The 17,359-nt window shown below is 42.2% G+C and overlaps 2 protein-coding genes across 3 annotated transcripts in view; one reads left to right on the forward strand and one right to left on the reverse strand.

Annotated features, from left to right (window-relative positions):
- Window positions 1-17,359, reverse strand: part of LOC140368441 (serine/threonine-protein kinase pim-1-like) — a 44,915-nt gene that overhangs the window by 7,213 nt on the left and 20,343 nt on the right. The window lies entirely within an intron of this gene.
- On the forward strand, window positions 11,847-15,229 carry gal3st2 (galactose-3-O-sulfotransferase 2). Its single transcript, XM_072455315.1, has 2 exons — window positions 11,847-12,346; window positions 14,217-15,229. Exons 1-2 carry the CDS (start codon window positions 12,068-12,070, stop codon window positions 15,144-15,146), a joined length of 1,209 nt encoding a protein of 402 aa, XP_072311416.1. The 5' UTR covers window positions 11,847-12,067; the 3' UTR covers window positions 15,147-15,229.

The raw sequence follows: 17,359 nt of genomic DNA on the forward strand, positions 1-17,359 counted from the left end.
CACCACCTCCCCCTACAGCTGTCACTGAAGACTCAAGAGGAGTGTTGTTATTGATGGTAACTGGACTTGAATCAGAATTAGAAGTTACTATATTAAAATGGAAATACTTTGATTACAAAAGGCCCTGAATCGAATCAAAGAATCAGAATCAGAATAGGGTTCATTGCATTTGTCGATAAACATAATTCACAGGTGATTCAGTGCACCAACAATGGTGCACTGAATGATTCAACACAAACAACAAAAGATAAGATAAGATAGCCTTTAATGTTACAACGCAGTAGATACAGGGGGAAAGGACAGTAACTTATAGGAAGTTTAAAAAACACTCTTAATAGAAGAACTCTTATAAACAGATGCCAGGGCCAGGTATACGAACTGCAACGGGTCCATGGCTTTGAATATATGAGATATGAGATAATAGATATGATATGTACACCACCAGAGTCCAATTACATCAGAGATCACATCCTCATCCTCTTCTTCGTCTGTGCACTCTTCTGTGCTGTGACTCTCGGCTCTTGGCATCAAAGCTGTAAACAAATAACAGGACATTTAAGAAATGGCAAACTATTTCACATAAAACACTCATTAACTATTTCTTTTTTTTAACACAATGTGAGAGTTTCAATATAAATAACTGAAGTGCTGATAACTCTTGATCTTTGGAAACCGTCTGAAGAAGGGACTCAGATGCTTCTGCCAGTCCAAGTTCTTGACAAACACTTTGCCATCCGCCGTTCCAACAAGCTGTGGGATATTGAGGTGAGACTCAGGAGAGCCGTTTTCCACTACCTGATGACAAGGGCGACAATGTAAAAAAATGAGAACAGAAGAAACATATCTTAAGCAGAGAGCAGCACTGAAGTTTTGCCAGGCTAATGTTTACACATTACAGTAGTCAAATAATATAAACTAACCTCAGCGATGTCTTCCAAAGTGTCAACCCTGGTCTTCATGTATGCTCGCTTGATAATCTGATGATCTGTGCGTGGCCTGCAGCTTCTGATGTGTTGGAGAAGCTGTTTCCACAGTGATCTGAAGCTTGATGTACAAACTGCAGGCTCACCTGAAAAAACAGATGTTGCTTATGGTTAATTATACTCTAATCATTAAAACACGAAAATCACCAAAATAATGTTTTACACTTACCACGCTCCTTAGCAGACTTCACGTAGAGACAGGTCATGTCAGTCAGGGTGTCTTTGCCAATTCTGAAAAGGGGGATAAAAGGATTAGGGTTAACAGTAATATGGGAATAACACGCTTCACAGATAACAGTTCACATTGTGACGTTAACGGTGTATTTAAGATGAAAAACGCGGAGATATTGGGACATCTGCCCTCGGTTAGCGGGGCTAGCTAGCTCACTTGAGATAACACGGCTCGTAAAAGCAAAACACTTGCAGAACAGCACACCAAAACATAAATATACACTCAAGTTTAAAACCGGCGCACATTAAAGTGATTAAAAGCGGGTGTTTTAGTCGCAAAGCTTACCTGGTTCAGCCGTCCTGTTGTCTCTCCCAACACCGAGACACACAGGAAAGCTGATAATGGCCAGGCAAGCGCGTGATTGGTTCGAGTGACGCAGTGCGTGCGTGACGTGCAACGTACGTAAGCCACGTGACCAGAAGTGGTATCGGGAGTTGTAGTTTTTTTCTCTTCCCACGCCGAAAAATTACCCGATAACATAGCAAAGTTTAGCTTACAACTTAGCTCCGAATAGCTGCGTTTAGCTCCGGGCTGTGGGGCTAACAGCCGGTTTAGTCCACCATAAAACACACACAAAGCACGACCCACACAACCCACGGGTCAACCCACGCCGAAAAATAACCCGATAACATAGCAAAGTTTAGCTTACAACTTAGCTCCGAATAGCTGCGTTTAGCTCCAGGCTGTGGCGCTAACAGCCGGTTTAGCACCATAAAACACACACAAAGCACGACCCACACAACCCACGGGCCAACCCACGCCGAAAAATAATCTGATAACATGGTGATAACAGCAAGTAGCCACATTAAGCTCGTATGTGGTATGTGACCACATACGAGCGCTTGAAAAGAGATCCGACCAATGGCTACAAGAAGAAAGTGATAGACTGTTTACAAAGGCTGGAAAAAGAGGAAGTGATAGACCGGCCTCTGTATTACAGACTGTATCCTGGTGAAACCATGCCTTGCATTTATGGCCTTCCAAAAATACACAAAAAGGAGGTTCCACTCAGACCCATAGTGTGCAGCACAGATTCCATCACTTACAATGTGGCCAAGCATTTAACAACTATATTGGCTCCGCTTGTGGGGAATTCGGTACATCATGTGGAAAACACGCACAACTTTGTGGATAAAGTGAAACATCTCCAACTGGACCCAGATGACCTCATGGTTTCATATGATGTTGTGTCCCTGTTCACCTGCATCCCGACCTCTGATGCAGTAGCAGCAGTGAGGATCAGACTGCAGGAAGACACCACCCTACAGGAAAGGACCAAACTGACACCTGAACACATATGTAAACTGTTGGACATCTGTCTGAACACCACCTACTTTCAATTCCGGGGACAATTTTACAGACAGCTTCATGGCTGTGCCATGGGCTCGCCCGTCTCTCCCATAGTGGCCAACCTGTACATGGAGCACTTTGAGAAGAAGGCACTGTCCTCATTCTCAGGCATAGCCCCAAAACTGTGGCTCCGCTATGTCGATGATACGTTTGTAACAATCAAGAAACAAGAGCTGGAAACCTTCTCTGATCACATCAATGCTGTGGACCCACATATCAGGTTTACAAGAGAAGACGCTAAGGAGAATCGCTTGGCCTTTCTTGATTGTTCCACGATCAGAGGAGAGGACGGGAAACTCCAAATAGAAGTATATAGGAAACCTACACACACGGACCAGTATCTGCTCTTTGGTTCCAACCACCCACTACAGCACAAGCTGGGTGTGATCAGAACCTTACAACACAGAGCTCAAGGTGTGCCCACCAGCTCAGAGGGCAAGAAGAAAGAGGAAAAACATGTCCGAAATGCCCTCTCAGCCTGTGGTTACCCCGCTTGGGCTCTCAACAGAGTGAAGAGAACCAAGAAGCAGGACAAAAGGGAAACTGAACAGAGAAGGAAGGGTGTTTCTATCCCTTATGTGTCTGGCCTGTCGGAAAAACTGCAGAGATTTTTTAGACAACACGAAGTCCCTGTTTATTTTAAACCAGGAAACACTTTAAGACAAAAACTGGTTCACCCTAAGGACAAGTTGCCGACTCAAAAACAGAGCAATGTAGTTTATTCGATCCAATGCAGTGAAGAAAGCTGTAAAGAACGGTACATAGGTGAGACAAAACAGCCTCTACACAAGAGGCTTTATCAGCACAGAAGAAATACAAGTTCAGGACCACAGAGTGCCGTGCATCTCCATCTTGAAGCCTCTAATCACTCGTTTGAAGACGGTGAGGTGAAGGTTTTAAGCAGGGAGAAAAGATGGTTTGAAAGAGGAGTCAAGGAAGCTATTTTTGTTAAAAAAGAAAGACCTTCTTTAAACAGAAATGGAGGGCTAAGGTTTAATCTTCCTGTTATTTATAATGGGTTACTGAACCCCTGGAAAGGTAGAGGACCAGGACCAGGACATTTAGATGCTAATCAGGTACTCAGGGTGGTTGAGCCAGGGTCTCACAAAGACAAAGAGGATTCTAATAGCCCATTAAGATTCTGAATAGGCTAGCTCGGTAGATACAAGGGGGGAGTTTCTGTTGAAACAAACAACTCTTTCTACTTCAGGAAGGCTCCTCCCAATGGGCGGGTCTTACCACAGAACAGTATTAATATCGGAGTTCTCAATCTAAATTCTTTTATTGACAATGACTCTTGGATGAGAGTCGAAACGTCTATTTTTCAAACTGAGTCCAGATGACTACAACTGAAGCTTTTTCTACTATGGAACACGCCTGGACGAATGAGGGATTACACCGACATACTTAGCTCCGAATAGCTGCGTTTAGCTCCGGGCTGTGGGGCTAACAGCCGGTTTAGCACCATAAAACACACACAAAGCACGACCCACACAACCCACGGGCCAACCCACGCCGAAAAATAACCCGATAACATGGTGATAACAGCAAGTAGCCACATTAAGCCCGTATTGCAGAGTGCACTGAAGCAACATGTTAGCTTAGCATTAGCTCCACCGGAGCAGACAAGTAAGATTCTAAAGTGATCACGAGACTGCCTTAAAACACAGCGTTAAAGCAATAATTTAGTAGTAAAGTAAAAGTGTACCTGAGTAAACAGTTCCGTTGCAATGTAGTCCAGGAAATGTAAGCTCTGAAGACTGTGCTCTGCAGACGGTCTGGAGTAATGAGAGGAAAACACGGAGCACGCAGCTGTAGCCATGCGGATCACAGCTGATTGGTGGAAAATGTAAACAACACGTTGGCTAGAAAAAGGTGACGCCCCCCAGGAGAGCAGGAAAAAGACCCGAAAACTCCACATTTTTAACAGCTTAATGTATACGTTTAAGACAACCAATAGTGTTATCTGAAGCACACAGGGGCTTATTCATAACTTCAACTAGCACATTCTGCAAAAAAATGAAAATCACAAATTTGGGGGAAAAAAAGTAAAATGCTGTTTTTCTCAGTTTCACCGAGGCCGACATGGTCCGACAATTGCCGTGGCGAGTCACATTTTCTCCAGCGCGTTTTGCCGTGACTAAGGGTGCACACTTAGAAGTGTCAATTCTACCAATGCAAAACACGTTAAATCTAGCGCTCAGAAGCGTGTAACCAATGATCGCGGGCCGGCCCTCCGCTACTTGCCTGGATTCGAATATGGCCCTTGGAGGAAAATAATTGCCCACCCCTGCTCTATAGCCTAACACAGTATATATAATACATTAAGTAACATAGTTTCTTAATGTATTCATACTCGCTCAGTGTGAACCCTGGGCCTGTTTAGATGAACACAAAGGTGATATCCTGGCAGGAATGGAAGAAAATGGAAGAAATCAGTTGGGTTAACCCGTTACCATCTACCTATTTTGCCCGGTGCACAATGGTTGGACATACCCAAATGGCATTGCTTAAAATCTGGCTCTTGACTGCTTTACACACGTGAATAGAGACGATTCTGTGTGAAGAAGCCCTAAGTCACCGTTAGCATGCGCTATCTTGATGTCAACAGAGAAACCACGTGCGTTGGAAGTGGCGCATTTTTTTTTGCAGAGGCTGTATCTTTGTGGATGGTCTCATTCTTTAGCTAACAAGAAAAGATCGATGCCAAACACCATCTCATAAGTCAAACAGGTCATTTGTTGCCGGACGAGCGTTCATCGTGAATATTTTCACAGAAGAAAACTTTGTTTACTTGACATTATCTCGAAAGCGGATAACTTCAGGAAAAATACAAGTGGATATTGTTTTTCTATGGATTCTTACGGACAGACTACAGTACAGTAGAGTACAAGAATGTTCAGATTGAACGCAGATTTGTCTGTCATAAACAGCAAAAAGGTAGGACATGGGTTTGTAAAGTTGAGACTTCTCACAAACTATTGGCAATTATTCAATGCAAATCAATGACATATATTCGTTTTGTTGAGCAAATAACCTTTAAATTGATGTATAACTTGCTGGTATTGACCACGAAAATAAAAGTGATGATGTAATAGAACTTTTGTAATTTGGTAATTGCGTGCCGGCGCATAGGTGGATGGTAACAGGTTAACAGTGCTTTTGTTGTGTGAAACCCAAATCCGTTGTTTTACAGTGCTTTTGTTGTGTATATCCCAAATTCATTGTTTTACAGTACTTTTGTTGTATAAAACCCAAATCTGTAGTTTTACAGTGCTTTTGTTGTATAAAACCCAAATCTGTAGTTTTACAGTGCTTTTGTTGTGTAAAACCCAAATCTGTAGTTTTACAGTGCTTTTGTTGTGTAAAACCCAAATCCGCAGTTTTACAGCACTTTTGTTGTATTAAACCCAAATATAGAGTTTTACAGTGCTTTTGCTGTGTAAAACCCCAATCCGTAGTTTTACAGTGCTTTTGTTGTGTAAAACCCCAATCCGTAGTTTTACAGTGCTTTTGTTGTGTAAAACCCAAATCCGCAGTTTTATAGCGCTTTTATTGTATAAAGCAGGGGTATTCAATTAAAAGTCACTGAGGTCCAGTTATTAAATTTTGTTCAAGTAGAAGGTCCGAACCGAAGTCCAGCTTTTGTCGACATTTTCATCTGATTTCAACAATACTTATTGTTAATATCCAATGCAGGAAATGAACTGGGTGCATAACTATCTCTCAAGGCCTTTATTTCAGATTAAAGAAAACAAAAACCTCAGAATAAAAAAAAAATTAAAAAGCGCAAAGTGTAATAACTAATTGATCTCTTAAATAACATAAAAACTAAAATGTGCAAATAGAGCATTGACTTAACATTCACTCATCTTTGTTCTTAAAATAAGAAGGTCCCAGCCCAAAAAAAAATGAAAGCCTACTTTTCCAGAAAAAAAGTCCACATCTTCAGAAAGTGGCTTTTTTTAAGGGGAGTCCTTTCTCTGAACTTTTCTCTTTTAATTATTTTTCTTTTACTTTTCTTATAGGGTCCTGGACCCTACCTTTAATGAGAAAAATGAGCATGTGGCTGACCTGCCAGTCATTTAAATCTTGGTTGGAATCATATATCATCATATATAATCAGAAACATATCTAGGTGTTCATTGTTGAGCCTAGAACGGTACTTGTTTTTGACAATGGTCATTGTGGAAAAAGCTGACTCACAGCTGCAAGTCGATCCAAACATAGTCAAGGTGTACAGTGCTACTTTGGTTAGACCAGGGAACACACTCTCAGAAACAGTCTGTAACCAGAAAGTACCAGGGTCAGTCTCAAAATGCTCTATTAATGCAGCATTTCCCTCAGATCAATGAGTTCAAGCTGTAGAAATCCTGCTGAAGCCATGATGGACGGCACTGTCAGTACGAACACTGACAGTGAAATTCTACAAACACCACCTTCACATTCACATGGCCCTGCACCAAGGAAGAACGAATATCCCCCTCAAGACAGCCCACTTGACTGCAGACTGGCGCCTGGAAAGGATCAGCAAACATCACGTTCCATTTCTAGGGTGAGAAGGAAAGATGCTCAGCCATACATGAAGAAACCTCCAAACGCCTTCATGCTGTACAAAGCTGAGCAGAGGGAGAAAGTCATGTTGGAATTTAACATCAGAAATTCAGCACATGTGAACACAATTGTCGGGGAGCGATGGAGTAGGCTCTCGGCGGAAGAACAAGCCCCCTACTTTGAACGGTCGTGGGCTGCCAAGAGGGAGCATAACGCCAAGTTACTTTGGTTCTGTATGTGACATAACTTTGGAAAATGAAAGAAAACCACAAACTAACCAACTAATTATTTTAACAATCAGTCCACCAACCAACCAGGCAGCACCTTGTCCAGCTGAGACATTTTGACCTTCATCCAGATGAACAAATTCGGAGCAGCTTCAGGTCAAAACTCCTTCCTTGGGACAAGACTAATCAAGCTCGGGGCAGTGTAAATACTAGAGATTCAGATCAGCACCTTCAGATTTAATATGTTATTTAATATTTTTTACATTGATTACTGAAATAAATTAAACGTTCTTATTCATCATTGTCAGAGTGTTGTTATTTTTTTAATTGTTCATTGGGAGGAAATAAACAATTCCTACTACTGCTGATTAGGGCTGACCTAAATGGCAAAAGGAAGGATGGTGGGTAATTGGCTAAAGAGCTAGATCAGGGGTGGGCAAACTACGGCCCGTTTGTCTTTATAAACTTTAAAAGTAATATTATTTTTTATTTTTATTTTTTTGCCCTTAGGCATCTGTCTGCACTTGTATCCTTAATAAAGATATATATTTGTAGGGGAATGGAGATGGACATTCCACGGCCAGATAACAGAAAATCTCTCTTTGAACATTGGGGGTTTTTCGTTCTCTCTGTCTCCCTCACCGCAGGGGAGCTGCTGTGACTTTTTGTGATAACAGATCTTCTCCCCACAGTCTTACAGGAGGATGCCCCGATGAAAACTATGTTTTATGTGATTATGCCATGAATGTTTGTCCGAATCAACTCCGTACACCGCATGTTTCACCTTGTGTTACGTATTTTTCCACTGTTTGAGGTTTTATATTCCCAATGCTTTAACTCTAGTGCCCATCACAGGTGAAAGAAGATGTAAAATGTGTCTACCTCAAGAAATAATGTGCACAAACTGCCAAAAGTGTTTAACGTGTAAATGTTAAAACAGGGTTCAATGTTTCAATGTTTTTGCCATTATTATTTACGTTACTCCAGTTTTATTTTCTCGGCCAGGAAGTTTTCGCTGTAGCGCCCGCCCCTTTCGCTCCCAGCATGCCCTGCGGGCCAGGTATCAAAAGGACGCTCCAAGCTAGAAACGCTCTCTTGCTCTTGCTCTTCTCTTCTCATCCACTTTGTCTCTTCTCTTGGGAGCCGTCTCCACGGACGAGCCTTTCACTTTTTCCTTTGTCTCAACAAAAATCCGTCCGTCACGTGGTCGACAAGGCCATGCCAGCCCTGGACTCTGAAACCACCTGAAACCACCTGGAACCACCTTGAACTAAGCTTAAGCGCTAAACCGGACAGAGACTTTCTTTGCTACTTCGTTTCTTTTCTTTTTGAAGTAATCTACGCCGTTTACGTGGATCAGCGCTACGCTCTCATCTGAGTAAAGGCCGCGTAAGGAGCTAACACGCCGCTAAAGCGTTCTACCGCTAAGGAACTCTCGGATATCGCCTCCGTTGCCACCGGCGCCAAGGACCTCACAGCCGCCGCTGCCTTCCTCGCTCCATGGCCAGCACACCGCTCCACGGCCAGCACACCGCTCCACGGCCAGCACACCGCTCCACGGCCAGCACACCGCTCCACGGCCAGCACACCGCTCCACGGCCAGCACACCGCTCCACGGCCGCAGCCCGCTTCACGAACCTTCGCCGCCACACCGCTACACGCGACGCCTCGCTACGGACCTCGTCCGCGGACAAGGACCAGCCGGACCGAGTCTCTACAAACCGTAAGCCAAGTTCAGCGTGCGGTCCGTTTTGTGGCGTGGTTTGGGTAGAGCTCAGCTGTTCCTCCTCCCTTTTAGCTTCTCACTTCCCCCTTTTTGATATAGATTAGCATAGACACGTTTGATTATCAAAGGCAAAACCCTGGTTTAACATTATCTGCATGAAATTTGCTGTCAAATCTGATATAACATCACCTGTGTTTTACCTGCGCACATTTCTGCTCCGGTGTTTTTGATTGCCCTTTGGATAAATAAACTACACGAAAGAGTTATTGACTATTGTTTGTTTGAATAGACTATGTGTAAGTCCCTGAATCGTGAAACACCCTTCAGACCTTTTTAACGAGCGCGATTAAGGACCGTATCTTAGCTCTTTGGGTTTTACCCTGGTGCCCCGTCTTGTCTCGTTTCTGCTAAGAAATCTCCCTTAATCATAAACTGAATACATGTAGTTTGAGACCCTACATATTCAATGGCCTATATTTGACAGAAAAGTCATATTTTATTGAATTATTAAAAAATGTTTGCACCAATGATTGTGGGCCGGCCCTCTGCTACTTGCCTGGATTCGAATATGGCCCTTGGAGGAAAATAATTGCGTACCCCTGTCTTAAGGTCATTCTGCAATCATACAGTGTTTTATTCTCCAAAAGCCAGGAAGTGCGCTGTTAGCATGCTAGTTGTTGTTAGCTTCACTGTGATGACAAAACTCGCTTGTGTTTCTGAAACTTGTGAAATGCACTTACTGTATAATTTCATTGCAGTGAATAATTAAGAGGCACGGAAATACGTGAGAAAGTGAAAAATAACTGTGGACAGTTAAAATTTGTTAAGAGAATTAAATAAAATTTTAAAAAAAATCAGGTGCAGTGCCTTTAATATGAGGTCTATCTCACACTAATATGTTTGCTACTGAAGCTATAATAGTAGAGAATCTCAAACTTGTATTTCTGACGAGGATCTGGATAATATGGACCACTTCAAGAAACCCGAGGGCTAAGAATGATTGGTTAAGGGCCCATTTGTCCTCGGGGCCATAGTTTGGACTCCCCTGATCTAGGCCTCCTGTCAGACAACTCAAACACAGTATCCTTCAAGTCACTTTCACTGTTCCTTCTCTGTACTTGTCCAAACCTCAAAAGTCCAAAAGGGAATAGTTTACTTCTGCTCATTCCTCATTAGAGACCAAACCGCTTCAGCTGCAGCAACATGATATGCAATGTATAAGAGTCATTTTAAAACAGACTCATGGGTGTTTTACACACATGGGTTACAAACTGTATTTTCAGGAAACATAATCAAAAGCAAAAATTGGTCAAATAATCAACCATTTCATTGTCATTGATATGACAGTAAATTAAATTAAGATTTATTGATTATGAAAATAGCGCTGGCTCCATAGTTTAGTACAGAGATGCATTTGAATATATTAAATGCTTTTAAATTTGGTCGGTAATAACGTTCTCTTTCATAGTCTTGTGCCATTTTTGTTCCTGATAATGACTTGATCTTGTGTGCGCTCACGCAGCCACAGTGTAAACACGTATCACATTGCGTCTCTCTCTCTCTCTGATCCATAGATTTTGTATGAAATATTGATTTGTGAGGCAGCTCGTGTTTCTGGGTCAGGACCGTGTCTAGACTAAGACTGATCAAAAGGGAGACCAGGGTTCAAACACGACTATGCCGAGCGAATGGACCACAGGAAGGAAATGTCTAAAGTGCGGGCCCTGTAATTACTGCAGGAAATGAACACTTAGTAAATGAGGCTGTGACGACACTAACTTAATGTGCGATTGGGTGATATGGAGAATGTGAGGGGTAGTAGTGAGACTTTATGGATAAGAAAGAAAAAGACTAATGAGCCACTGTCCAGAATGAAACAGCCAAAATCCATAAGTACATCAAGGAAAGATCTCACAATGTGCTCAGTGAACGTCTCAGACATTGAGGCGCAGGAGGGACACTCGTGGGAGGACAAGCCCTTACATGGGATGTACCACAGAAAAATCTGAAGTGGCTGATAAATCGATGTAATCCTTCATTCAGGAGTGGTGTGGTACAAGGACACCCTAAATGGGCTTTTCACAAATATAAAAGACTCAAAAATAAAATAAAAACAGAACAAAAGGGAAACAGAACCAAGATTGAATGGGGTTTCGATCACCTTTAATCTGCTCTGTCTGGGTTTGTAGACATCGTGACATTCACTTCAAACCTGTATTCATCCAAAGGCCCACCCAAAAACACAGTTATATAGTTTATTCTATTCATTGCAGAGAGCAAGGCTGCAATGAGAATAACAGTAGCAAAGGACATTGGTCTGTTAGTTAGATGGGTTAGTCTTTATTTGAAGGGACAATGAACAGGGACATTAAGCTCATAGAAAACAGATGTTCTGCTGCAGATTATGCCTGAATAGCTTGTTGCCATTGGCTGTCCCTGATTCACAGGAATAAAGTCTACAATGCAATTACACCTGAAAACCTCTCACAATGTCCACACTCTGAACACACACACACACACACACACACACCTCAATCAGCAATGTGCATTAAATATTTACATGAGTCGCTTCGTCCTATAAAATATGGTACATACATCTTCCATTTTCATCAGTCCATTATTATTCTGGTCTCATAATTCCTACCATACTGGATTTTACTTTACGAATAAAGATTCTCTCATCTTATACCAGTCAGACCAATGTACTTGTACTGCATTCCACACTAAAACAATTTTCTTTTGTCTGTATTTCAGAAACGACAAAGTGTCCGGAGTGGCTCTCCTTCACTTCACCGAGAACAAACCGCAGTCTTTTTCTCTGGACTCCTTTTTGGGAAACTTTTGGTCCAGTTCTGCCCTGACCGAAGGGCCTGGACTCACACCACTGCGCAGCGAGGAAGCCGACTCACAACTTCAAAACCAGGACTTTGCTAAAACGTCCGTCCATTTCACAACCAAAAGAAACGGCAAAACTACGTTCACGAAATCCAGACACATGTCATCAAGTTCGTCGTCGTCGTCCGTTGCTGGGAAATGCAGAGCAAAGACTCACATTGTTTTCTTGAAGACCCATAAAACAGCGAGCAGCACCATCTTGAATATTTTGTATCGTTTTGGAGAAAGAAGGAACCTGACTTTTGCGCTGCCGTTGAATAAAAACAGCCAGTTGTTTTATCCTTTCTTCTTTGCGCCTCATTTTGTGGAAGGAGTGACCAGCCACCGCTTCCACGAGTTTCACATCATGTGCAACCACATGAGATTCAAGAAGTCTGAGGTTTGTTCTGCCAAAGAACAAGGACTTAACTGCTAAACTAAACCTGGATTTAATCACAAACTGAGAGAAACAGGAATACATTTAAGGTCATGTTAAAATGGAAAGATAGAAAAATAGCTCAGCCTCAAAATCTGAGTTTTAAATTGTAAAACTACTACAGTGAAGCAGGTCGAGACTGAGATTTAAACCAGGACTAATGAAATACTTTGTCCGTGGCGCCTTTGAAACCAGCCTCCAATAAAGCAACAAAAACAATTTAAAAAAAAAAAGGCAAAACTTGCACATCCAAAATGAAACAGGTGTGTAAGAGAAGGAGAGCTCGGCAAACTTAGAAAAGAAGAAATCTCTTGCACTACATTCCTTGCAGCACCAGTGATTTATACATCGCAACGTTTTGGCTCGTGGCCTTCGTCAGACAAATGGTTCTATATGTGGTGGAGAGGCCCCTGGCTGCACATTTTAACGATGCCCACCATGATGTGACAACACTTCTTATGTTGGCATAGGACGACCATGACACGAGAAGAGCAGCTGATTGGATCGAAACACTCCAAACACTTGCACCTAAGGGACTCAATGATGAACTTATTTTAAATACGTGCACTTTGGTGTCTCATTTATATACTTTTATGTGATATTTTTTGTATATTTTAATACATGGTGAGGTCACCTACTGCAAAAGTGTATAGGTAACTTGTTGCAGGCGCCCTTATAATGGCACCCTGTGACATAACTGACCACACCCTATTTGAACACCCTAGGACGGCTTCTCCACCACATATAGAACTATTTACCTGACAAAACATTGCAATGACTATAAATCACTGGTGCTGCAAGAAATACAGCGCAAGAGATGTCTTGTTTTTTACCCAAAAAGAATCAAACAAAGATTTAAGATTTAAAATTTGATTAAAAGTTATTGTGTGTGAAGCAGCTTGGAGCTCTTTGCCATGACAAAGTCTAGTTTCTCCTCCACATAACGCTGTGGACATGTGTGGTCCACATGTTGTGCTTGTTAAGATCACTAACAGATGCGAGGGACAGGAGCAGCTAAATGAGCTCGACAAACTGTATTTATGTAGAGTAAACATGAGCCTACGGCGCTGGAGGTCTCACTGCCCCAGAGCGAGTGACGCGGCTCCAAACATGAATATAGTAACCATTTTTGTTATGCCACGTAAGCTTTATTTATAGAGCACCTTTTGTACAGAACTGCAATTCAAAGTGCTTAAACAGTAAACATGTAAAATATACAGTGCAATTATGTAAAAGCTAGGATGAAAAAAAAGTGTTTTCAGTTTTGTTGCAAAGTCAGCAGGAGTGTCTAATGTCGAGTGAGTTTAGCTTTGGGAAATAACCAACAAAAGCTGCATCACACATTCTATCCTCTATTGACTTGTAACAGACCGGCTGAGAAGGACCACGCTGTACTGCTCGGGGCAGTGGTGGAAGAAGTACCGGAAGAAGTACTCAATTGTAAATCCAAAGTGAAAGTAAATACAAATACAAGAGCATAAATGTATTCAAATAAAAGTGTAAATAGCACATTCAAAAAATTTACTTTTTCAACTAAATCTCGCGCGACCCGGCCCCAGATAAGCAGAAGAAGATGGATGGAAAGTTAATAAATAAGTGGAATAGCAGAAAATGTTTAGGAATATTCTACATTTTGACATTAAACATATTTACTGAAATCTTTTTACTCAAAAATCTTACTGTGAGCTAGAAACATTTTAGGAAAATATATGGCCATTTTTCTGTTCTGTGACTGTAGTAGTAGACAGATAGTCTCATTTGCATGTGCAGGTGCATGAACGGTCATCCTTGCTTTTATTGCACTGTCAAACACACATTTCCTGTCTGTTCCCAGGTCGCCAAGGTGATGCCCCGCGACACCTTCTACTTCTCCATCCTGCGAAACCCTGTGTCCATGATGGAGTCCATATTCATCTACTACAAAAGCATCCCGGCCTTCCACGGCAAACGGACACTGGACGATTTCTTCAACTCCAGCGGAACTCAGTACAACGGCTCGCTCATCAACAACCACTACGCCCACAACATCCTCGCCTTTGACTTCGGCTTCGACAACAACGCCACTTTCCAGTCCCCGGACCTCGAGCGGCAGGTTTCCACAGCTATTTCTGCCATTGAACACGACTTCCACCTCATTCTTATCTCAGAATATTTCGACGAATCCATGGTTTTGCTCAGGCACGCCCTCTGCTGGTCACTGGAGGATGTCGCGTCTTTTAAACTGAACAGCCGCAGCGATCGCACGCGTCACAAACTTTCCCCGGAAACCGCAGACAAAATCAGAAAGTGGAACGCACTGGATTGGCGGATTTACTCGCATTTTAACGCTACTTTTTGGCACAGACTCAACACCGTAATTGGACGACAACAACTGAAAGAAGAGGTTGCTGAATTGAGATTGCTACAGACTAAACTTGCCGATATTTGCCTCAATGATGGCGGCGCCGTGGACCCATCGAAAATAAAAGACACCGGTTTAAAGCCTTTCCAGTATGGAGCGGCTGTTATTCAAGGGTACAACTTGAATCCAGACGTGAACAATCAAACCAGAGCAAAGTGTGAGCGCTTGATCACGCCTGAATTGCAGTACACAGATAAGCTTTACGTGCAGCAGTTTCCAGAGAAGGCACAGTGGCACAAACAGGGCTCCAACATGGGACAGGCTTGGCCCCGAGACCACAGACACTTTGTAAAACGCAGATTCACTCATTTAAAAATGCCCCAAAGTGCCCTTAGTCCACATAACAAAACCACTGCGCCCTGAGCTGTAAGAGGACTCTCAATAATAAGACATAACTGGTGTTCAGCCATGACATTAGGACCACCCACGAGAGCCAAATCAGACACCATGATTTCAAATTTAAACTGGATAATATAGTTTGTATAACACGCTTATAGTTGAATGACTGTGTAATGCGTCACACAGTCACTATTAGTTCTTGTAGCTCTTTATGATTATAGAAACCCTGTTTTTCGGCACATATCACAGGTCACATCTCTGTCCGATTTTTGTCATTCAAAGTTCATTTTATAGATAGACATTGTCTGATTCTTGCTGTTACTTTCTGTATCTCTCGGTCTTATCGTTTTTTTTGGGATGCGTCGTCAACTTTGCGATTTTCCCCTATATCTTAGAGTGAGGGAATGTTGGTGATTGGTGACATCATCGCCAGTGACATCACTGTCATGGGAGCCGTTGCGAGTGACTGCGTAATGCAGGCTAAAGGCGCTAAATGGGAGTCGGAGTGATGGGGGTCTGCTTTTGGGGAGTCAGAGTGATCAGAGTGACGAGATGGGGGTGGGGGTGGTCTCCTGTCCTCGTCCAGTCTCGTAGACGCACGGCTACCAAGCAGCGACATCAGTGGAAATATTAAAGCCTATAGAATGAAGCCTAAAGAATAAAGCTGTACGGTGGAAGCACCGAACGTCAAAGAAGGAGAGGAAGATGAAGAAGAGTCTCCCTGGAATAAAGCCGGTTGTTGTTGTTGTTGTTTTATGGCGGTTGGCATCCAAGTGTTGCATTACCGCCAGACTTTATTCCTCAGACTTTGTCGTAGTCCTCAGACTCTGTCGTCTCTGAAACAACAACTATTCTAGTCACAAAGACATATCATGACCTCATGGGTTTTGTAACACCAAAGCAATGGAAGGAGTTCTTTTACGGACTACGACAGTCTGAGGACTACGACAAAGTCTGAGGAATAAAGTCTGGCGGTAATGCAACACTTGGATGCCAACCGCCATAAAACAACAACAACAACAACAATGCATGGCCATATTTTGTACAGTTGCCGTGACGATGATGTCACGCCATGACTTTAAAAGATAGGGACAAATCTAGAAATCCCTAAAAAACTATAAGACCGAGAGATACAGAAAGCAACAGCAAGAATCAGATGATGATTATCCACAAAACGAACGTTGAATGATGAGAATGGGACAGAGATGTGACCCGTGATATGTGCCAAAAAACAGGGTTTCTATAATCATAATAAAGAGTTACAAGAACTAATAATGACAATTTAAGCCGCTTTGATGAACATATAAGTTACGGTAAGTTATCAAAACTCTGTGGCCTCTGTAGAGAAGCAACAGCTGTTTGAGCTCGTGGGGGCGGGGCTTAGAGTGGTTCTTCAACTGCAGAACTTCTGATGAAGAATGACATGTCTGAGCCCATAAGAAGTCTGCTGCACCTGAAATTCATCATTTAATTCTACAACGTGAACACAACCTACTGAATACCACCTATATTTTGTGCAGTGAGCTTCACTGTTTCAGTTGTATCATGTTTCATCAAAGCGGTCCGCGCTACATGAGCTAAAAGGAGAAAGAGAAATAATTTCATGCCCTTTAGAGATGGGGCCAAAATAGAAAAAGATCAAAAAGCTTCAAAATGATCAGGTAAATCCAATTAAAGGAAAAACTAGTTAAGAAAGACATTCCACATTATTAAGCAGACTACAGTTTACAAGCAAAATGGGAAAGAAAACAGATCTCTCTAGTGCCGAAAAGCATGAGATATTTGAATATCTTTGACAAGGTATTACAACTTAGATACTGGAATGAAAACTTAAGCGTGATCATCATACTATTTGTAGATTTGTAGCTGATTCAGAGCCCACAGATAATGAGGAAGGTTTCTGTCTGTCAAATACATCAGATTAAGAGAGCAGCTGCTAAAGCTTCAAAATGATCATCTTATTTTTACTGGTGGTGTTCACATTCAGATCCAGACCCTTTATTTTTTACAATTGTGAGACAAGATCAGTGCCTTAGAAGTGGTCTGCTTTTTTGTGTTGTTTTCCAAATCAGAAAGATTGACCTCCACTTTTTACAGACTATCCTCACTCTATGATGTTTCAAGTGCACTGGTATTTGCAATTTGCTGTGAAAACAAAACATATTTAAAAACGGCTTTGTGGGGTGGTCAAAATGTTTTGGCTGATCAATGTAAAACTGCTGTTACAAGTGTCTGTT

Source organism: Eucyclogobius newberryi, unplaced genomic scaffold (assembly GCF_026437365.1).
Source record: "Eucyclogobius newberryi isolate DKJ021-1_F unplaced genomic scaffold, fEucNew1.0.hap1 SCAF_10, whole genome shotgun sequence".
NCBI classification, from domain to species: Eukaryota; Metazoa; Chordata; class Actinopteri; order Gobiiformes; family Gobiidae; genus Eucyclogobius; species Eucyclogobius newberryi.